The sequence below is a fragment of the Nothobranchius furzeri genome, chromosome 5 (assembly GCF_043380555.1).
Source record: "Nothobranchius furzeri strain GRZ-AD chromosome 5, NfurGRZ-RIMD1, whole genome shotgun sequence".
NCBI classification, from domain to species: Eukaryota; Metazoa; Chordata; class Actinopteri; order Cyprinodontiformes; family Nothobranchiidae; genus Nothobranchius; species Nothobranchius furzeri.
In genome coordinates, this window is record NC_091745.1 from 51,148,525 (window position 1) to 51,173,127 (window position 24,603).

The 24,603-nt window shown below is 41.0% G+C and overlaps 1 protein-coding gene across 2 annotated transcripts in view; it reads right to left on the reverse strand.

Annotated features, from left to right (window-relative positions):
* Positions 1-24,603, reverse strand: part of zfpm2a (zinc finger protein, FOG family member 2a) — a 206,717-nt gene that overhangs the window by 66,484 nt on the left and 115,630 nt on the right. The window contains exon 5 of one of the 2 annotated variants that reach the window (XM_054740524.2): positions 21,310-21,418. In XM_054740524.2, the coding sequence (XP_054596499.1) occupies positions 21,310-21,418 (109 nt within the window). Of the gene's footprint in view, positions 1-21,309; positions 21,422-24,603 lie in introns of both variants that reach the window. The other variant, XM_015949298.3, reaches the window with a different exon arrangement.

Below are 24,603 nucleotides of genomic sequence, written 5' to 3' on the forward strand. Positions count from 1 at the left end.
GTTTAAAGAGAAGCTTATTGAACACAAAATAAAGTTATTAAAAGCCCATATAAACTCTGGGATGACAGTTTTTTTTCTCACAAATCTGCTGGGGAGATATTTATTCATATTTAACAGAAAGCCCTGGACCCTTCACTCATGAAAATGAAAGACTTTCAGATATCTTCAGGCCCATGATTATTTTGTTTCAACGGGGCATTTGAGGCCCTCTCCAATGAGAAATCATTTTATCATTGGGGCCATTTAGATTTACAACGCACAGATTAAATGAGCCTTTTGGAAGAGGCCCTTTGCAGACACATCTCAGGTGTTCTTGTGCTATAGATGCGCCTCAGGTTGAGAAGCTTCACTCAGCAGAAGCAGCTGTAACAAGACATCTATCATACTTGCAGATTAGGATTATTTTGGTCTAAATGGGAAATTACACAAACTTATGTAAAAATGACTACAACTAATGATATGATTATAATGTATTATGAAATCATCCCCCCCCCCCCCTCTCTCTCTCTCTCTCTCTCTCTCTCTCTCTTTCTCTCTTGAGAGGGGTATGAGTAGTGCTCACTCCTCACCCCTGCCACGTGGACCTCAAGGGATAAACCATCAACCTTGCTCAATGGTCAACTTTCCTGGCGGGGTCACTCAATAGGACAGCGGGAGGGTTTAGACTTGGTGAGGGGAGAGCGGGTATATCTGTAGCACCATTTGTGTTAGTGGGGTTAAAAATGATAGCTTCTGTCTTGCTGTCATTTACCGTAGGCAGTTAGAGGACAGCCAGGTTTTGACCTCAGAGAGGTATTCTGCCTACGGAAGTGGGACATTGGGAGAGGAGCAATATTCAATATAGACACTAAAATATCGAACAGTGAGGTACGATTAGAACCAGACAAGGGCAGTACCAGCAACACCCACCCATGACTCAAGCTTATTAAGTAGGATGGTGTAATGTAACAAGTGGTCAATTTTTCACCATCTAATTGACCACAACATAACCTTCATTCAGGAAAACAGCATCTGTTTGGACACCTAAATCCAAACATGCCTCTGCCCCAGTTATTGCTCCTGCAAGAAGTCAAAACCTTCTCACTCAAGGCCTCTTGCAAGTCTCCTGCACTTTCACTCTGAGGAAAAGGCATCTTGAATGATAAATAACTTTACAGCTTAAAAAGTTAAATAATCATAAAAATATGTGTTGAATGAACAAGATGTTTAAGTCAAATGATTGAATAATCATAATTTGTGTCTGATGCGTGTTGCACTGGTGCGGTCGGCACGCATCACGTATTACGCTATTTTTGCTGTCGGTAGATCTTTTTGAACTGCAGTTCAAAGTTAAATCATAAGGTGAAAAATATGAAGCCAGGTAGCAGTTTGTCTTCAGGATTGAGAGGAGACGCAGGGAGAAAATAAACAGGCAGGTAGGGATGGGTACCGACCGAATTCCACAGTAACGACTGAGCACCGATTCACGTCATTTGAAACGGTGCCTCGTTTCGGTACCTGTCCTTCTTAACGAGAACTTGCCTAGTCAGCTGTGCATGAGCAAGAGCGTTACGTTGTCGGTCGCTGCGAGCCAGTTGTAAACAGAGCAGCACGGTAGAAAGAACGCACGCTAAAGCTTGGGTCCACTTCACTAAATGTGATGGGTAACTGGGTGATGATGAAACAAGCGACAACGATCTAAGTGAGACATCCTCATCTTAATCTGCTCCGGTAGGTAAATAAAATGTTTCAGATAACGTTAGCTTGATATGTTAGCTTCCGTTTCGCTAATGGTGCGTTCGCTTTCTCCTCGGAACTCCGAATTTCCGACTAGAAGAACATGAACGCGCTCTAAAGTTTGGCTTCACTTTACTAAATGCGACGGGTGATTGGGTGAAGATGAAACCAGTGACAACGATTTAAGTGTTAGGCATCATCGTTTAAATCTGCTCCAGCAGTTAAATAAACTGTTTAAGATAACGTTAGCTTGATATTTTAGCTTCCTATGACACCATTGTTATCATCTAATGGTGCGTTCACTTTCTCCTTGGAAATTCTAACTTCCCAGTAGGAAAAATCAATTGAAAAAGGACGGCAAAAGGAATGAAGATACACAGTAAATTTAGTTCACAGTAAAGATGTTTGCTTCAGTTTAATTATCAACTTATAAAACTACAAGGACGATGTTAAAATACAAACAGTTGTATGTTATTTATCGTGATATTTATCAAATATTGTTATATACTGAGAAAAATATATAATTATAAAAGAGAATTAATATACTAAACACTCAAAAGTATTGAAAATTGGTACCGTTAAGTACCGGTATCGATTCGTAGGTACCGGCAATTAGTACAGAATCGATTCAAATGTCAAAGGTACCCATCCCTACAGGCAGGACAGAAAAATAGTCAAATAAAAACAGGTTCGTTTTTGTACCTGGTGGTTGAAACAAACAGACACCATTGAAAATAATCAGAAGTGAGGAACAGAAAATGAAATTATTCTTGCAATGTTTAGAGCAGCAGGAACTCTGAGAGGCTGCAGGTGCATCATTGAGTTTGCGGCCGCTGTGCAGGGGGAGGGGGGAGAAGGCTGAAGCAGGGGAACAGTAAAGATGCAAAAACTACCATTGTTAGAAGAAATGTGTGTTAACTTAGAAAATGTGGGTGCAATTTTTAATTGTCAAAAACTCCAGTGAATCAATCAACCGACCCCCCCACCCCCACCCCCCCACCCCACCACCACCACCACCACCCCCGTGCGTGTTCCAGCATCTGTTTTGCCTTTAGTGAACTTTGGTTTGACGTCAGTATTTGCGTTCCGGGAACGTTTCATTTACAAATTAAGCACTGAGAGGAACAACGTCATATATGACATCAAGCAGTGATATCAAACGTGATTTCGCTCTTTTTGGTTTAATGGTGGACGGCATTAACTCAAGGGATTTTGTAATGTCGTGAGTTAGGTGAGGAGGATTGTGGAAGTCTCGAGGGGTTTTGTGATCCTGTGAGTTGAGCGAGGAGCACAGTGGAGAAGCCACTTCGTGGCTGAGGTTCACCGCAGCGATTGTCGCCAGTAAACCTTTTGGGTGCCGTTCTGCGCCGCTGATGATTCCAGTGTGCAGATGGGGTTAGATTCAAATACTGTATTGATTTCACAGTGTGTGGGACAGCAGGGTTCAAAGAAATTTACGTCAGTTTCTTTCTCTGTTTTTTTTTCTATCCAGAAAACCAACGGCTCAGATTTCAGTTACATTTTATGTTGAATAGACTTGTGTTCCCAGCAGTCTAGCCCTCCCGTAGTATGCCGGGTAGTGGAGCGATGACAGATTGGTTTCCACTCACTGCACGAGGGAGCAAAATAGAGTGGCTTTGACAGAGTTAAGAGAAACAGTGTATCAATGCCCCCATCTTTCCTACCCCTCATACACACACTAACATCTTTTCTCCACTCTCTCTCTTCCCTGGGGCTTGAAGAATAGATGGTCCTGTCGACCTGGATGACACCTATGTGTAGTCCTTTACACTACTGTACCTACAGCACGCCTGTCTGCTTGTCTCTTCCTCTCACACACATATACCCACTAAGAATGGAGGGCACCCATCTCTGTCAACCACCGGCAACAGCCAGAGGTCAGCAGAGTTCAGGCAGTAAAGCAGCCCGGGGGAGGGAGGATTCAACTCAGTAATAATAATAAGCAGTAATTTTCTTGGTCAGGTATATATAATGTCATTAAAAACGTAAAAACTAGGATGCCACAGTAACTGAAGCTGTTAGTAAAACACAATAACTGTAAGACATAAGCTGTAAGATCTTTTTATAACCACAGCTCTGCAGAAAGTACTACGGAAGGCTTCTTGATATGAGTCAGGGGCGGATTAAGGACTGAAGAACATCCGGGGCTTAACACATGCACACACGCGCGCGTGACACGCACGCTTGTGACACGCACTAGTCAACATCATATATGTCTTGTACCACATAATTTTTAATCTGAAGCTACATATTAAGCATATTCAGGGCAGAGTATTGTTCCTGTTAGTGTTTAGTGTGAGATGATAGTAAATATTCCCGTTCTTTCTCCAACAACGTTACCTGATAAGCTAACTTTAGGCAAACCAGCAGCACCACAAATATTTTCAAATAAGACTCACAAACCTGAGTCAACACCAGTCTCATCAAAGCTGGGGTTCTGTCGTTGTACTTTTGGTCTAAAAAACGTCCTTATGTCTATCTTCACACATGCGTTTCTGGCAGAGACTGTAGAAGAAGCCGGCTGCTGAAGGGCTTCTTCTTCAGTGGTGGAGGCTCAGGCAGGCTGTATACAAACTACTGCCAGCTGCTCCCTCTCTGTTGGACTTTGGTACTGCACATTACTTCCACGATTTAGATCCGGGGCTCTCCATGAAACATCCGGGGCTTCAGCCCAAGTAGCCGGGCCTAACGCCACCCCTGATATGAGTGATTGGGGGGGGGGGGGGGGGGGTTGCAAGTCATGAAGGGTGCTGAAGATGGAAAGCATCAGAGATGCTTGAGGTAAAGACTCATGTGGAAGATTTGGTTTGCCTGATGGGCTTAAGGGAAACAAATGACTAAATGATCTAATATCTGAATAAAAATACTGAACTTTACTTAAACCCACTTTTACTGAATAAGTGTAAGACACACGCATTACAAGAAAGGGTATTGGAGGTTGTAGTTGGTCCATGATGTAAGGATGGCATTCTGTGGTTAAGTCTGGTTACTTTTACTATCCTGCTACTGTTTTCAAAACAAACAAGTGAATTTCTCACTCCCATTCTGTGAGTTTCATGGCTGTTGCCAGCCACGGTTCAGCACCAGAAGATTCTAGATGATGAGTGAATCACACGCAGTAAGTTGATAGGTAGACATACATTTCCCTGTAATATTGAGTTCTTGGTCATCAAAAAAAGTAGCATGAGACTTTCGTTCTGACCTGATATTAAAGCTAACAGAAAAAGATGCTTTAGCTTCTTGGGGATACAAGAAAAAACTTCTGGGTCACTCCTGTTATTTGCTTAGGATCTTTATTAAACGCTGTTGCATTTTGCTGGCCGGAGTTGAATTACAAATTACAATGCTGTGTTAGCTGGAGCATACTCTGCACACATTGTAAAAAAAAAGACTACAACTCTCTTAGGCCATTTTGAAAAAACACCTTAGAAGGAAATCTTTTTCAGTGTTACCTTCCTTCCAACATAAATGAGTAATTACACTGTGTTGTGATTATTTCACTGTAAAATTCTTTCATATGTTACCTTTAAAGTACATATTCTTCACCTATAATTAAAGCCATAATCTCTCTGAACTGTTGGTGACTTGTTGAACGAACAAAATGCACACACACACAAAGACATTTCTCATTTTCATTCAGAACTAGTTGGCAACAAGTTTGAAAAATGGCTTGGTCATGATGTAATTATCAACAAAATGAATCAGTTGTGCCATTTTTCTTTAGTCAATTTGTTCATGGTTTACACTGATTTGATCTGTAATCTGATCACCTTTCCAAAGAGGTCTGACACTTCTCATAATAATAAAAATGAGAGTAGTTTAAAGTTTGGGTTAAATCAGCTTCATGTTTTCTTCATCCACTTGCACAAACTGCTTTCTTACACAACAACAATGACAGTACTAGTACAGAGCTACACCAGAACACAAACCTTTATTAGGCTGCATGTCTATCTGACTTGTGCATCTAAAGCGTTTTAGATAGCATACTGTCCTGTCCCAGTGAGGTCATATCACTGATAGTCTGGCAACAGTGCTTGAAATCAGCTTCATCAGTAATTAGTATTGAATTTGAATATATTTGAATGATAATGGCAGTGTAATAATCATTTGCTTTCCTGCAAATCGTTTCTGAGTGGTTGGTTGCAATGGTGGTCAATGGAAGAATATTGTTGTGCCTTAATTTGAGCAGATATATGTGTTTGTTTTCACATCAATGTGAGACTTCTAAAAGGGTTAAAACAACCAGGATCTGTTGACCAGTTCTAACGATAAAACAGCCCACAGATAAGATGTGTTCTGTTTGCTACAATGACAAAAATACACTGATGTTAAGCTGATACAGGGCTCTAAAGACTTAGTGCCTAATGTGTGATTTTTTTTCTGCCTGCAAGTGGATAAAATCAATAAAATTGATTAGCTGCACAGGTGTGTATAAAGGTTATCTTTGAGCTATCCTGTATGAGCACAGTGGCAAACCCACAAAACCATTTTCTAATATCTTGAGCTATTTCTTGAGAGAAAATCTGATTATGTTACAAAAACCGATTTGCAAAAGTGTGATTATCAAAGGGAAAAAAAGGGGTTCCACAACACTGGTACCTATAGCTTTAATGGATTTTTATTCCTGTCTGTGTTCTCTACACTGGCCTATCACAGCCACTATTATGTCAGCTCTCTGTGTTTTTCTTTTCTTTTCTCTCTGTTCATCAGTTTCACTTGTTTGGTTCCACTGGAGTCAAACCTCAGAGAGACTTTAACCATGTGGTTTTCCATCACCCTGACTGACGCTTTTAGCAACCCTCCACCTCAGCGATTCCTCTATCTCTGTACCTCTATCTGTCACACAAGCATGCGCTCATGCACACACACATGTGTGCATGTGCATGCACGCACACACACACACACACACAAGATCCTGGTTAAGAAGATGTTTGTGTGTGTCTGCGCTTGAGAGCGTGGGGGTGGCAGGACGGGGTCGACTCTGACCACTGGCATCCACCAGCAGAGGCTTTATCCTTAAGTACACTGACAATGCTTTTCACACCTACTTACCACAGCAGCGATGGGGGCGGCGGGCTGGATCGAGCCCAGGCCTAAAAGCAGGCTGAGGGCTCTTAAAAGACAGAGCAGACTATTTAATTACTGATTCAAGATCCCACAGTAGATTAGAAAAAAGTCGCAGAGGCTTTTTTTCATATCTGCAAAAATTTCAATGAATATAAAACAGTCATTGATTATGCTGTGAAGGGAGGGGCATTAAAAAGGGAAATATAAAGTTCATATAATCACATTAACTTGCTGTGATTAATGTAGTAAAACATGAACTTATTCAACACTGAGGAAAGATGATTCAAGTACTAAGAAGAATCTCCTTAAAATCCCCTTAGTAAGCCCTGTGCACAGTAAAAACTACAATGAACTCATAATTCATAATGAGCTGGCCAGCATAAAAAATTAAACAGAACATATTATGCAAAACTCTCCTTTTTGCATCATGTGGTGCAGCCATGTACATCTTTACTGACATATGAACACTACAAAATAATAAAAAACAATCCTGTTTCAGTCTGTGGCAGCCGCTCCCTAACAGTGGTGGAGGGGTTTGAGTGTCCCAAAGATCCTAGGAGCTAAGTTGTCTTGTGTTATAACTGAGTTCTGTAGACATGAAAGTAATTTTCACTATAACGCTATCTGACAACACTGTTGCATCTTTTAAATCAACTGTTCCTTCTTTAGTGTATTCAGCATCTCAGAGGAACGTAGCAGAGGGCATTATTTTCATTTCTAGCGCTTCACAAATTGATGATCTAGGTCATAGTGTTACTTCTTCTTTATGTGTGGCATTAGATGATGTTGCCCCTTTGGAAAAGTAAGTAATTAAGCACAGGAAGCTTACTCCCTGGTTTGATTCTGAACTTTAAAACAGAAATCTAGAAAATTGGAGAGAACATGGTACTCCACACACCGGGAGGAGTCCCACTTATCCTGAAAAATAATCTTGTGCTTTATAAAAATAAGCTTCGACAAGCTAGAACAGCATATTTGTAATTGAGGAGAATACGAATAATCCAAAGTTTCTTTTCAGTACAGTTGCCAAACTTACACAGAATCATAGCTCTGAACCATATATTCCCTTAGCCTTCAGCAGCGGGGCCCCCCTGCAGGGGGAGTTGGGGCACATTGGCGAGCGCCTGGTGGCCGGGCTTTTACCCATGGAACCCGGCCGGGCACAGCCTGAAGATAAGATGAAGGTCCCCCTTTCCATGAGCTCACACCTTGTGGAAGGGGCCAAAGGGGTCCGATGCATTGAGTGTCGGGTGGTATCCGAAGGTAGGGACCTTGACATTGTTATCCTTGGTTATTAAAGCTAGCTCTCGGTTTGTGGGTTGTCACCTCCCTGGTGAGGAAAGTACCAGAGTTGGTGTGTGAGGTTGAGAGGTTCTAGCTAGATATAGTTGGACTCACCTGAATGCATGGCTCTGGCCCCAGAACCAGTTTCCTCAAGGAGGGTTGGATTTTCTACCACTCTGGAGTTGCTCCCACTGAGAGGTGTCGAGCAGGGGTAGGTATACTTGTTGCCTATACGTTGGGGTTTACCCCAATGAACGAGAGGGTAGCGTCCCTCTGCCTATGTGTGAGGAAACGGGTCCTGACTGTGGTTTGTGCTTATGCACCAAACTTAAACTCAGAAAATCCAACCTATTTGGAGTCCTTGGACAGGGTGCTGGAGAGCACTCCTTTCGGTGACTCCCTGGTTCTGCTGGGGGCCTTTGACGGTCATGTGGGCAATGACAGGGAGAAATGTTCCCCCTGATCTGAATCTGAATGGTGTTTCGTTACCGGACTTCTGTTCTATGCATGTCATGGATTATCCATAATGAACACCAGAATTGACCAGAGCTGCAGCTGCAGAGTTGTCAGTGCTTATCGTGGTGGCAACCCCCGAACCTGCTGTTTGACACTGGTGGGCATTTCACCAAAGCAAATTCATTGTAATGTGAAGATCACTTGGCAGCAATTCTGATTCTGATAACAGCTTAGCTTACAGTTAGCTGACCATGATTAAGTAATAACAGGCTTAATTGTTGTTTTACATAGGAGAATCCTTCATGGAATCAGTGTTTTTGTTTGTTGCATTGCGTCAAGTGATTGTGTGGCAAGAAACTGCGTATTTTGCCTATTATTCGATTGTTTTGCACATTTGGATGAGAATTTGGTGAAGCAGATGGTGCACTCTTGTTGTGTGGTCAATTGTATTGCTCGCTGGGAGCTCAATGAAAGGTTTTCTTGGAATTTCGTACAAAAAGGACTGCAAATACGAAAGAGATGGTTGCGGGTGACCCAGACGCTCCAAAGAAAGCCTAGATTCCTGTAGCAACTGACAGTTTGTGAGGCTCATATTTTCATGGTAAGTCCTTGTGACTTGGTAAGTTTTTGTTTAGAGAATATATTTAAAAAAAATTCAAATGTGCGTATTTTTAAATCCACTGATTCCTATTGTTTTCACATTCTGATACAGGTGTCTCAACCTGCGATCATTTCCAAAATTAAATGAAAAAATACATAAATAAGAATACTAATTAATGAAAACTTACCAAGATTTGCCAGTGCAGTAATGATGTTTCTGCTCTCTTTGGCAATTAAAGGGTGCAAGTGTGGAACTGCTGGTATTGGGATTGGACCAAAGAATAGGAGAGCCTTTGAGCGCAGAGGTTTGCGATCTACCGAGTGGAGTCTCAGCTCAGCTCAGGATGTTCACTGGAACTGGAAGAGCTACAAAGTTCACCGTTCTTTGTTCATTGTAAAGCAGCTGAGTACACCTTGTGAAGGTTTTTATTATGGAGAACTGGAAAATCTCAGAAAGAAATCTTTGTCCACCTTCTTTATATGTCGATGAGCATATCTGTGGCAAATTTTTGTTTGTGTGTGTGTGTGTGTGTGTGTGTGTGTATGTGTGTGTGTGTGTGTGTGTGTGTGTGCGTGTGTGTGTGTGTGTGTGTGTGTGTGTATGTGTGTGTGTGTGTGTGTGTGTGTGTGTGTGTGTGTGTGTGTGTGTGTTTGTGTGTGTGTGTGAGAACATGGTGTCTAAATGTGCTTTAACCTATAGCAGAGAGAAACATCCTGCTTGGCGGGAGATTAATGCACAAAAATGGGTAAAGAAGGAACTGTCTGAAGCTGACATCCTCCTCGCTGCTCCGAATGGAGCTGCAAAAAAGTGCCTCAGCATCTGTGTGCTCATGAGTGAGACAAAAACTGTAAAAATAAAAAAACCTGTTTGTGAAATAGGAGAGAAAAAAATAATATGTGCTTGTGTTCCCTCCTGCAATTAATGTGTGGAACACTTAAAGGTGTAGTTCACTGAAAACCCATTTTTAAATGATCGTTTTTGATTATAATCGGTTTTTCATGTAGGCTGATCAGGAAAAAAGTATCCTACACCTATCTTCTCCTTCTGATAGATGATGCTGAAACTTTAACCCCCCAGGAAAAACATACAAGACATTCATTCCTACTAGAGACCAATGGTCCAGAACGCAGCGGCGCGTCTGGTCTTCAATCAGCCAAAAAGAGCACACGTCACCCCTCTGATCATTGAGCTCCACTGGCTACCGCTAGCAGCACGCATCAGATTCAAATTGCTAACACTAGCATACAAAGTCCGAGATGGTACGGCTCCCATCTACCTGAATCCTCTTGCAAAGGCTTACGTCTCGGCCCGGCCGCTCTGGTCATCACAGGATCGTCGGCTAGCAGTGCCTACACCACGCTCAGGACAATCCAGACTTTTCTCATGCATCGTTCCACAAATGTGGAATGACCTTCCAAGCACTACCAGAACAGGGGCTTCCTTTTCAATTTTCAAGAAACTCCTGAAGACCCTGCTCTTCAGAGAGCATCTTCTAAACTAGCACCCTCCCTGCACCCGTCCCCCTTCTCTACTGTCCACTCCTCTACTGTCCACTCCTTGTTCCCTACTCTCCATGACTGATGTCAATGTTGTTGTTGTTGTTATTGTTGTTGTTAGCCTCAAGGGCAATATGCCGATTATCACTTGTAAGTCGCCTTGGACAAAAGTGTCTGCTAAATACATAAACATAAACATAAACAAACATAAACACTGCAAAGGTATTGATTCGACGAGTGATCCACTACTTTACATCCCCTCAGATCTGGATTTCTAAACTCATCTTTATTGTGTTTTTTAAAAAGCATCTGTGTATCTTTTCAAAAAATTTGGATTGTGGAAATAGGTTAATCCCTGGTTAAATCCTCAGCCCCTCGCCACTCGATTCGTCCCAGCCTGAATGTAGCTAGTTATCACATAAGCAACCAATTAATGTTGTAGAGGAATCATTAATAATTTCCAAATGAAGATTATTCTGTTGATCTATCTGTTGTTTTTTTAATTAAATGTAATTAGCAGGCTGCTTGGAGCAGTGGTAGGGACTCCTTTAGGGTAAAAATTTCTAATACACTGATAATGAAATTTTTACATTGTGTCAGTGCCTTAGCTATTATTCCATCACAGTTTGTTGCTATGTTTCCAGATAACAGATAATAACCCTGTACACCTCCTCCAGTAAGTTTTAAAAGAGCAGGTTAGAAACAAATAATTAAAATCCCCCCTCCTCACACAATTTAAAGTTGCATGTTATCAGGGAGCCAGGCAGGAAGTACCTGCTCCTATTTTCTGTTGTATTACTCATAATACTTTACGAGGCCAAAGCAAGCTAGTCATTTAAAGAAAAGTCAGAAAGATACCACATCTGCTCAACCTGGCTTAGTTAGTCCATCATATACCTCAGAGGCCTACAAATGCAGATCAGTAAAGAAAGCTAATGCCTTTCAACCTTGATGTTATCTTTGACCAGGACATGTCATTCAAATCCCACGTTAAACAGGTTTGTAGGATTTCCTTTTTCCACCCTCGGAATATTGCTAAGATTAGAAGCATCCTTTCCAGGAGTGATGCTGAAAAACTAGTTCATGCATTTATTACATCAAGACTGGATTACTGTAATTCATTACTCTCAGGAAGTCCACAGAATGTAGTTAAAAGTCTTCAGCTTGTCCAAAATGCTGCAGCTAGAGTTCTGATGAGAATTAAAAAGAGAGATCATATCTCTCCCGTCTTAGCTTCCCTACATTGGCTACCTGTTAAATTCAGAATAGATTTTAAGATCCTCCTTCTCACATATAACACTCTTAATAACCAAGCTCCATCATACATCAGTGACCTGATTGTTCCATACGTTCCTAACTGAGCACTTTGCTCTCAGAATGCAGGTTTGCTGGTGGTTCCCAGAATATCTAAAAATAGGATGGGAGGCAGATCTTTTAGCTATCATCATCAGGGATGGAGAGCAGGGGTACCCAGAGTAGTTTTCTCGTCTCGTCTCGTCTCGTCTTCCTCCGCTTATCCGGGTCCGGGTCGCGGGGGCAGCATCCCAACTAGGGAGCTCCAGGCCGTCCTCTCCCCGGCCTTGTCCACCAGCTCCTCCGGCAGGACCCCAAGGCGTTCCCGGACCAGATTGGAGATGTAACCTCTCCAACGTGTGACACATAGTTAACCTTTTGCCCAGATTCAGAGTCTCCACATAAACGAAATAAATTCTTAATTTTTATAAATCTGACTGTTTTTAATCAAAACGGAGGGTACGATCCCTTAATGAATAAAAGAATCCTAGAATCTTCTGATTAAAACAAATAAAGACCAAGCAAGGCTATATTCTACATTTAGAGTATTACAGCTTATTGGTCTCAAGTAGTGTTAATAAATAAATAGTTCTTAAAGCAATTTACTTAACCAAACATACAATTTATCTAACATTACACTTACCCCTAGGAGCTAAAGAAGAATGAGGGATGGGCAACATTTTCTCCTGCTTATCATAATTGCTGACAGCTGCTCAGGTGGCTGGGTAAAACTGAGTACCCAGCATGACGCGAGGGCACATTTTCAGAAATGTAGCAAATTGATCTAAATTGATTATGGTTTTATGTTTATTCATAAAGTATAAATAATTAGGTGCCAAATGTGACATTTAAAAAGTATAGGACAGACTATCTGCTTGGAGCAGACGTAGGTATTAGATCTGCACTGGTAAGAAAAATATAAGTCTACATCAGCAAGAATTTTTGAAAGGGGGGTGGGGTGGGGGAGGGGAAACGACACAGCTGCCAGTCACACATGTCCCAGGTGTCCTCGGTTAAAATGATGCCTATGATGCTTATTCTTAGCCAGCAGTTTGAGGTAAGGATTAATGCCACCCGCTCTGGTGCCAAATAAACATTTTTACTGTGGTTGTTGGAGTCTCTAATGCCACGTTTTGACAATGGAGCTGCCAATGATCAGAGTCGGCTTGCCAGTGGGTGTAGGGGTGGGCAATATAAACGATATAAGGTAGAAACGATATAAAATTGGGTCATGATAGAGTTTTTGGCTATATCGCAATACCGCGATTTCACGATAACACATGACGTCACTAAGATGTGCACCCTGCTGACATTGGGACAACAGAACGGCAGTGACTGCAAGCATGGAGTGGGAGGAGGAGGAGGCCTATATGCCTCAAGTGGCATATATTTGCCACATGAGGATATTTAAAAGCATGTCATTTTGACATATATAAACAGAGGAAAAAATATATCGCAATATATATCGTTACCGCACATGCTTCAGATTATATCGCAATATAGATTTGAGGCCATATCGCCCAGCCCTAAGTGGGTACATCACTGAGCAGGGAACATTTGTTTGAAACGTGGACAGGTTTGTGGTGTCCCACGGGCTGAGTTCTGTGCTTTCTATGTACCATCACTCACCCTGCCCGAGACCACAGCTGATCGGGTTCTACTGGAGGACCGCTAAGGGGTGGTTCTGATCTAGTTAGGCCCACGCTAGCTAAGTAGCTAGAGCTATCTATGGGGTTTTCAACAGCCCAGAGCTGAGCCTCCAATTCTGACCCCGTCGCCTCCAAAGCTACAAAATGCTACATTTATTACATGTACCATTGGATGACTCCATGATGTTTGATGATGAAATTATAGCCATTCATATTTTTTGGGCAAGTAGTCAAAGTTTGAGGCCTGGCCCCATCCCTTCGACATACACAACAACTCAGTTTTTTTAAATATTTTTCCCTGTCCATCATTTATGAGCAATCACACACAAATTTAAAGTCAAAGGTAAAAAATTTAACTTTTTTGGAGCTCTTTAAAATATAAAGTATACACCACGACTCACACGTCTGCAAAAAAATTGAGCAGAAGGAGTTTTTGGAATTTTTAAGGCCTCCAAAATGTCAATTTATTTGACAGAAAAATAAACAGAAAATATTAAAAAAAAGGTCTTCACAGCTGCTAGGCTGCTCATGCCTAATCATTTTCTTGAATATTTAATTCTAAACACAAACTGCACACATAAGCTATGTGCACAGTGTTTAATGGTAAAGTTTTCTATCTTCCTATTATCCTTTCCTAGCCTGTTGAACTAGACCAAATTCTTGCTTTGCAAAGTTTGTTCTCCAAAAGGAATGATCCAGTGGAACCTCTGCAGCCCCTAGCAGCATTCTGGCTGGCCAATCACCGCTCTCTATGGGGGTTCAAACCATTGTGGACCAATCACAGCACTCTATCTGCTTTGTGGGCTTATCAGGGTCCTCTATTCGTGTGGTGGGCTTTTACATCAATTTTGGGCTATTGGGACTTGGGCTTCATTAGAATCAGGAGCAGATAGTTGTATTTAAGTCCTTTATTTAGAAAAAAGGATGTATTTTTGCCTTCTTCAACAGCAGACTGCCTCGTTTACCAACATCCACATTGTTCATTGTCCAGTAGCACGTGGAGGTCATTTGAAAGACAATGGTAGAACCCACCCCACAACCGAGAGCCGTCAATGGAGCGTTGCCAGACTAAACAATATATTTATTTAGTCTGGCTTGCCAGGCTAATTGTTTCCTCTTTATCACTCAAACAAATCATTAATTAAAACATTTATGGTGATATTAATTTATTATACAATCATCAGTTACTGAAGGCCAGTGTCTAAAACAGGGGTGCCCAATCCTGGTCCTGGAGGGCCAGCATCCAGCAGGTTTTGTGATTTCTCTGCTCCAACACACTTGATTCAGAGGTTGAATCACCTGTGCAGCAGTTCATCAGGCTCTACAGAAGTTTGTTAATCACCTGCTGATTGAATTCAGGTGCGTAGAAGAAGGGTTAAAACTAAAACCTGCTGATATCGGCCCTCCAGGACCAGGATTGGGCACCCCTGGTCTAACATAATCAACTCACTTATTAATGATGGTGTCACTAGAGGGTCAATTTATAATAGGAGAAAAATGAATGAATAATTGGCTATGTTCACACTGCAGGCAAAAATGCATCAAATCAGTTTTTTTCTCCAAATGCGAACCATATTTGATTTTTTTGTGACAGTCTGAACAGCACATAACTGAATTTTTCCAAGTCCGATCCAGGTCACTTTCATATGCAGTACTGATTCCGATCTGATGTTTTTGAAAGTGACTGCAGTTTGAAAAGTCATTTAGCATTAAATCCGGTTCTTACGTCACTGAGTCAGTGGATGTGAGCAATGTGTCTTTGATGCATTGGTGATGTCGCAAGATAGCAACCTACACAATCGGTCAATAGTTTCAGTAAAGTAACGATGAACTGAGAAGCATTTTAGTATGCTATGTAAATCATCAATGATAAATTGGTAAATGGTCTATATTTGATATAGTGCCTTTTAGGGTTCTTCAACTCTCTCAAGGTGCTTTATAAAACAACCTTACAATCACCACCAATAGGCAAGTAGGGTGAAGTGTCTTGCCCAAGGACACAACAACTGCAACAGACCGAACAGGGCTAGAATCTGCAACCCTTTGGTTGTGGGATAGGCACTAACTCCTCTGCTACCGTCGCTCATTGCATCAATGTTTCTTTTCTGTTGTTTGAAGTTTTCAATAATAATATATTTCTTTAAAGGTGTGGTAAACTGAAAAACTATTTTTTAAATTATTATTTACTATTATAATCTGTCACTCTGAGTTTTTCCTGCTGGCTGAACATGAAAAAGTCTCCTACACCTACCACCTGCATTAGCTTCTGAAAAAACAAAAACAGACGGCAAAACGCTAGCATTCTAAAAACTTGACGGATCTACATCACAATGCCACTTAACATTTATGGGACTCACTCATGTTGGCTCGCGAAGTTGAAGGCTGTTGTTGGTTTAGCATCCAGAAAATGCGCAGATGTCTTGACTAGTAGAAGCTAACTGTAATCATTAGCAACGTCACCACAAAGCAGAACACCCCAAGGCTTGTTTTTTGCGGAGATAAAACATCCACAACTTCATGGCAGGCTTCATTAATCTCTGTGTTCAAGTCAAGGCTGAAGACTCATTTCTATGACTTGGCCTTTGGCATATGACCATTTTTATTCTTGTTTTTATTTTCTTGTGTTGTTTTAATGGTTGTTTCACTTGTTTTTACTGCTTGTTCTTTTTTTTAAATGAACTGTTTAATTCTGATTTTTAGATGGCTCTCATGCTGTGTTGAATTGCACTGTTACAAATAAATTGGTATGGTATGTCCCAGGGCAAACAGAGTCAGTGGTAGGATCACATTGCTGTTATTCAATGTGAGGTGAGGTATACAAATATCAGGAAAAAAAAGACTCCAAATCCAGTTGTGTTGAGCTCTCCTCTAATCTAGTTCCTGAAACCAGCACAGTTTATTTTCCCCTCTGAGTACAACTTGCAAGGTGCTCATTCCAACTAGAGACCACTGCAAATGTATTGATTAAATTAGTGTCCAACACCTTTACTACTTTCAGAACCCAAGTTGAAGAAATCTGTTTAAGACAATAAGAATAGTTATAAAAATACCAAGACATGCAAGTTTGAACTGTCTCCTTCCCTAACAGAATCAACTCACAGCAATGAGATGAAAAACATCAACCTGCATCTGAATTTGTTTTCTCTGTAAGTCTATACTACTCTCCTGCCACATTGTTTATCATTCTGTTGTTTATCTGTACAGAAAATACTCAGCTGTCTTCTTGTCTGCCATCCTCCTCCTCGCTCCGTGCTCTCCGGTGTTACTGTAACATATAATTACTCAGCAGACTTGCTGCCTGTTTCTGTAACTTCAGAAATTCAAATAGACTGTTGGAGTGTGGAGGAGAGCATTGTGGGAGTTCCAGGTGGATTTCTCGATAATGAGATAGCGCAGTGGAGAAGCTGAGTGTTTTAGTAATGGCTGACTGTGAAGGCTCTTCCTGGGAGTTTAATGTAAAACAAACAGGACCGTGCTGACAGCCTGGGAAATACAGATACTGCACGTTTCCCACTTCCTCTTCAGTGCTGCCCCTCCATGAAAGAAAGAAAATTCTCACAATAACTACTATCCCAGAAATGGCTCCTGTGAATCCTAATATGAGACATGATGCTGACTGTTACCTTCATCACGGTCTGTAACTTCTTGATGCACAACCTGAAAACATACCGTCAGGTCAAACTTTATTTTACTTTGCTGAATCTAAAAAAAGGTTATTTAAAAAAGAAGAAAATCAGAGTTGTTGTGTTAGCTTGTTGTTGAACTGATGACCACAAGCACCCCTCCAGTGCTTGAACTGCAAAACACACACACACACACACACACACACACACACACACACACACACACACACACACACACACACACTCGCGTACATCCATTAAATATAACACATGTACTTTGGCAGCAGTAGCTCGGTAGGTTGAGCGGGTTATCCAGTAATCAGAAGGTTGCAGGTTCAATCCTGGCTCTGGACAGAGAATTCTGCTGTAGTGTCCTTGGGAAAGACACTTAACCCACCTTGCCTGCTGATGGTGGTTGGAGGGACCGGTGGCGCCAGTGCTCGGCAGCCTCGCCTCAGTCGATGTGGCTACATTGTAGCTCATCAAGGTCAAGGTCAGCTTTATTTACATAGTACACTTACTGTTAAGCCTGATTCATGCTTCTGCGTCTGCGTCAGTGCGGAGACTCGCAACGCCATTATCTGTCCTTGCGGGCTTGCTTGGAGAGCCCCGCAAGGACGCACGGAGTCGAGCTCTCTTTTCTAAACATCCGTCCGTCGAGACGGAGAACGCAAGCTTGTGATTGGTCAGGGCACCGCTGTCGTCTACACTGCCGCCATTGCGCCTTCAAAAACTTAAAGAGAGCCGAGGATAACTAGCGGCAAACACGGAGAAGATTGAAGAATACTTCGTGAAAAAACTCTAAAAATATGAACGTTTAATTCCCCGTGACTGGAGGAGTGAAAAGATGCGCAGCAGGCATTTTATTTGTGGACGGAAATGACAGGAAACGTGGGTTTAGAGGTGGCGAACGAATGAAGAGGTGGAGGAGAATGAAAGACAAATTTGTCTGTGTTGAAAAGTCTCTTATATACAAAAAACACAATATAAACACACTATCTTGGACCGGATACATGACAGGATACCTCAGAACAGCGCCACGCCCTCTGTTGTCCTGGCAGGGAATTGCTTTGCAACACTCCCCAGGAGACGGAGAAGTAAGAGGGCAAAATGTCTCCTTCCGTGCGCGCGTGTCGCTCCCTGCAGGAGCTGACGGAAAAGCATGAATCAGGCTTTACTCAGGCAACCCAAAGTGCTGTACACAACACACACAAAACACACCCAAAATGAACACGTTAAAAAGTAGACAATGAAAATGATAAAACTCTGAGAGTTGAGAGTAAACAATAACTACATAAAAGCTCAGTAAAACTAGATAAAAGTAAAACAATAACTACGGAGATCAACCAACATTAAAAGCTAGGTCAAACAAATAAGTTTTAAGCAATGACTTAAAATCCTGTAACGCCTGAGCGGTCCTAAGCTGTAAGGGGAGGCTGATCCAGAGCCAAGGGCCAGCCACTGAAAAAGCTCTATCTCCTAGAATCTGCAGACGAGCCTTAGGAATAACTAACAGGGACTGGAAACTACACACACATTCACATCACCACCATTGTGTGAATGGATGACTGATACACTGTAGTGTGAAGCGCGTTGGAGTCCTCTGACTCTGACAGGCGTTATACAAGTGCGGCTCATTTATCATTTATTATCACAGCAAATCTCAGATGAATGATTCTTCTGAATCCTGTCCTTTATGCGCTTACTGTGTCCAGCTCTTTACTACATCCTGACAATATTCTAGGGATGGAGGATGAACGGAAATGGAATGCAGAAATCACAGGACAGAATAGCCATCATAAAGCCACAGCCGCTCTAACCACTCACCTCTCTCTACTTAAGAGATACTCTGTTAGATTCATACTAGCAAACATTCAAAGTGAACTGCTACTATCTTTGCAGGCACCCTACAAGCAGTCTGAGACCACTGAAACGTAAGCCACAACATATTCAGCAACTACATTGATATTTACTTTTCACAAATAAAGCTGGGGAGAAATGATCGGTCCACCAGAAGAGAAGACACCAAAGGGGTAAAAACAAACAGTTCAGGTCTCCATGTGTCCAGGTAGAAAGCAAGTCTTGGACTTTAAGAAACCCTTTTCCCTTGAGTTGATCCACACCACTCAGATAATCACAACTCCAGCACAACTTAAAAACTGAAGCAGAAAAAAGGCCAAATTCAATTTTGAATTTGACAAAGATTTGACTGTTTCACCACTCGGGTGCTCACTTTCACTGTCACTTCTGCCGGGAGATTGGAATATTTAAAAGAGGGCGATGGAGAAGAATGAGCAGCAAAAATCGGGTCACAGTCTGCGTGTGTGAGTCAAACGGCTGGACGGCATCAAAGGCTTCACCACTTTCTGAACTTGCTTCAAGTTCCTGTAGAGAAAAAAGTAACCAAGAGCAAAAGGTGGAACAACTTTTGCTTAAGAAAAAACGAAAAACGAACAGCCAACCAATTTATCCAATACTCTTTGGCAATGTTGCCACAAAGACTCCTCCTGAATATTTGATTTCTTGTGGTATCTTAATATAATGAAATGTTTTTTTGAAACCTAGTGGCTCCACCACAACAGTTTAGCCACACATCTCGTGAAAACTAAAACTAAATAAAAAAAATGTGTTTTTTCTCTTTTCTGTTGACTAAGTTTCGACTTAGAGTCTGATTTTAAATGACAAAAGCAAATTAACTTCTGGTCAGAGATTTAAATTAATAATTAGCTTCCAACATTTGCTTCCATTATCAGTTATTATCTGTTGCCAAGCATGCGATGATTCTTGTGGAGGATTTAGAGTAATGAACTCATACAGAGCAACACAAAACAACTCTCACAAGGGCTCGTCTGGAGATGTTATTGTATTTAATTTAATAAGGTCAAGCTACAAGGGACAAACAAAAGAACATCCAGCAATACCCAGCTGAGGTGATGATGCTCGCTCTGACTGATTTTATCTCCAGGAAGCATGGATGAAGTGTGTGGGGAAATTTGCTCAAGTTGGGGGTAAAAAAAAAGAAGTGAAAAATCCTGTTATTTCCCTTTTTTTGTTTCATACAGTCAGTCTTTGTGCAAAAAGATTAGAAGATTTTAAAGAAGTGCATAATCTTCTTTAACAGCTTATCAAAACTTTAATGATTTGGTGATAAAGAGCACAAAGTTAAGTAGCCGGTTAAGAGGATAACTCCCCAGTGCAGTCTAGTGATTAGTAGATGAGAATTGGGAGACCGAAAATCCGGGTTGCAAATCCCACTCCTGCCACTTATTCACTTTGAGGGAAAAGAAGCTCCGTTTCAGCTTTGGGGGTATTGTCACGGGGTAATCATTTCTGAAAAGTGATAAATGGAGCTATTTTCCTCCACCCATCAGAATCCAGTTCACAACTTTATTTACGTTTTTATTTAATGTGTTTCGACTTAATGTCCGTCACAACCCAATTACAGCTATGGAAGCTTCCTGCTTTCATGAGAAGTGAAGTGTTGATGTTTTATATGCTTTAAGACATCTTCTGATACCATCTGAGCTCTCCACTGAACTGTGCTGGACAGTTTTAATGAGGGTTTACTCCACACGCAGGCATTTATTTATTTACTGACAGAGGGTCAAACAGGTTTTTGTTGTGTAATGTTTTATATTTTTACATATTAGAATTTTAAAATATCCTTTTTAAAATCTCAAATTCAAATATATTAATTTAAATGACTCAAAACTGCCTAAATTGGTGAAAGCACCTGGAATAAAGTTGCTAGCCCATATCTTCCGCTGTCCTCACTATCTGCCCTGCAATAAGGAGTCATTAAGTTTAACAAGGAAAAAGAGGGCATTAATCATCTTGGGGAATCTAAAGACCATTAACTTTGTATGTGAAGCGTAGTTTCTTAGTTCTTAATCAGAATTCTGCAGATATAAATAACATTCTGGATTGCAAAAACAGATAAAAAGTGCTGTCTCGTGCATGTGCAGGTGCAATTATTTGTGAGTGTTTGTGACTTTGAGGAGAAAGAAAGCGAGGAGAAAAATAGGAAGGAAAGTAAAGCAGGTGAGAGGATGGAGGATTGTGGACTGTGGAGAGATAACAGGATTCCAGCGCTGCTTGCTTACCTTTGCTGTACACCACACAGTTGTTTTTGTTGTCTTCTGCTCCCTGCCAAGTCACATTCAGCAGCCACCTGGGGCCGGCGCTCAGCACCACCGGGACCGTGCTCTTCGTCTTCTGGTGGAGGACAGATAACAAACACCAATCGTTTACTTTTTTTGGTGATTAAACAAATATTAAATACAAACGAGTTCCACTCATCGGCTTTGATGGCCTCAAAGAGACTAATTTTAAAAACTAAATGGTTTGCAACTCAGGTTCAGCACAATCCCAAATGTTATGTTCCAGAGAAGATCAGGGCTGGTGTGTGTGTGAGGTCATATTTTTATTACCTTCTGGGGACAATTTCTTGATTTTACTCTGGAACTTGGGACCTTCTGGACTTCTGGAGACATTTGGCTTGTCCCCACAAAGGAAAATCCCCTAAAAATGAGTTTTAGAACTATGGTGTGAGTTAACTTTTAGTTAGGGTTAAGGTTAGGATTAGAACCTTATTGGTTATGGTTAGGGTATGGGTTAGCTGCAATTCAGCCACAAAAATGAATGGAAGTCAATGACAAGTGATGACAAAGGATGAATCTCATTGTGTGTGTGTGTGTGCGCGCGCGATAACTTAGACAATGGATGCAGTAACATCTAAAAAAAAGACAAATGCCTCGAAGAGCCTGTTCTGAGTCAGAAAAAAAAGATAATTCAGATTAAGAGAAATACTCCAGGTGTCATGTAATCATAAAAAAAAAGAAACAGGAATGGGACGGTGACTTTCAGAGAGAAAGAAGTGAGTATTCTGTAGTGAACTTGGGGCACTGTGCCTTGCTATCGCGAGGATCTCACTATTTCCTGAAACAAGCAGGGAAGAATTTAAAGAATCAGTATCCATTTCAAAGGGCGACTGAGGTTATAGTTTTTATAATAAGCCGGAAAATTATTCTGAATGTGTAAGGTCATTTTTCTTCTTGGTCAGAGGTCAAACGTGGAGTTTTATTCTTCAGAGAAAAATAATAAAGGAATAAGATAGAGAGCAACATAATAGATTCACAGTGCAGTGCCACCAGATTGGCTTCCTCCTCAAATGATTTTCTGTTCTCTTTGGCTGCAGTGGAGTTTCTTCTTCTGCTTCTTGTAAAATTATTTTGGGGTGTGTGTGTTTTTTATGTGTGTGGGTGTTGCTAGTCACATCTCAGGCAGCTTTTATTTAAAGCCACAGTGTCAGTCATCTCAGACCATTACTTTTAAACTGTGTCACCCTTAGGGTAACAGATATAGTTTAACTAAAAGAAAACGAGGTGTGTGTGTGTGTGTGTGTGTGTGTGTGTGTGTGTGTGTGTGTGTGTGTGTGTGTGTGTGTGTTAAACTCAACACTTTTCCATCTGATGGAACTGGGGACAGGAAGACACTGTCCATCTGACTAATGCAAGAGAAAAACACCAGCCCTCTCTGGTGTTACTCACTTATTTCTCCCCCGCAAAAGGCAACAACCTTCGAGGATGAATGCAAATGTCACTTGAGCATGTTAAAGGTCTGAATTGGTTCAGATATGCACAGGAGATGAGCACTGTGCTCCGGCAGCATGCCTGCATGCCCCCTCCTCCTACTACTCGTCCACCCACCCGTGTCTTATTCCATCAACTCCTTAGAGTCGGAGGCTGGAGGACAGAATTATATATATATATATATATATATATATATATATATATATATATATATATGTATATAAAATCTTATTTTTCTTATTCAATACAGTACAGTAATTAGAAGGTTTTGTTTTACCTTCAGCTGAAGGTAAAACAAAACCTTCTAATTACTGTACTGTATTAAATAAGAAAAAGATGATTATGAATCGACACATAGAACAAATATACGGATATACAGAAGAATATATATATATATATATATATATATATATATATATATATATATATATATATATATAGCAAACACTGCTCACGGAGCTAATAGGAATTTCATCTGTGGGAAAATTAAGTCAAAAGGTTCCTTAATATTAAATAATGTATATAGCCCTGCATGTTGGCAGAGTCTGATGCCAAAATGATCAAACACAGACAGTAAATTGCATCTGTTGATATTCTTATTCCTTCTCCTGGCATCTTCTTATCCTCAGCTGGCAGCAGATGAGAAAGAGAGCAAGGACCTCTGTAATTTAAGTCATCCACAATTTCAAATTACCTTTACAATAAAGTCTTCTATTTAGCTAACCTGAAAATCTCACACCCCGTCAAAGGGACCGAGCAGACCGGCCGATTGTTGCCACAACGACTATCTGAAATGGAATCAAATTAACCCTTTCTCAGATCTCCAGACGAGGAGCCATTTCTTATTTAGCAGCGAGAGGCCTCTCTGCCATCTCTCCCTGTGCCTCAGGGGAATTCAATATTCCAGCTGCCCTTCGTGCAGCCAGCAGAGAGTAATTATATTATAACACTACATTAATGAGATATACGTATACACATTTGCTACCTGTCTTTTAGTTACCGGTGTGCAGTAAACATTTTAATTTCAGATCACCGCTTTAATTTAACTGTCAGTCTCACCTTTTTACTTTGGTTCCATTTTGTGGGAAACTGGGGGAGAAAACAAACACTCGGCACAGATTTACATAAAACATAAAGAGTTAGGATATGTGCTGTAAGCACGTCTCACGTACCAGGTGCCACAAAGACAAAGACACGCACGCAAGCTCTCTACAGGATTAAGACTCGACGGCATCACTGCTGAAAGCAGTGTCTGAAAATGCAGTTGAAAACATTTGGAGAACTGTTTCAGTTGTCCAAAGTGACCGAGGCCAGAATAAATGCAGTTGGCCAACCAAAATAAATAAATAAATAAATAAATCACTATTTGCCTGCAGCAAGAGTAGCACCCTGAACTGGATTTACTTTTGCTAGTGGAGAAAACGGAGGGTCTGTGGATGCAGAATACATTCATCGTATGTTGATAAAATATTTTTTTTGCATGAGTAGAAACTGTTAATTTCACCTAATTATTATTTTCTATCTAAAAAATGAAAGTGTAAAGACAATCAAATGAAACACTTTTTTTTGTGTAAGTTGGACCAACTATCATCCCTGAGCCTCTAAGCCTCATGGCCTTCCTCTCTGTGAAGTGTTTATGGTTTATCCACCTTCCACCTTCACTCCAGTGGTTTCAATACTCCTTCTGTATTTTTATTTGTATTTTTTTCTGCTCTGAGCTCTGTTACCGTTGCTCGTGTAAGAGATACAGTGACCGAAACAGTGTAGTCAGCGAGGAAGTGATTACAAACTGATGCGCCAAATTCA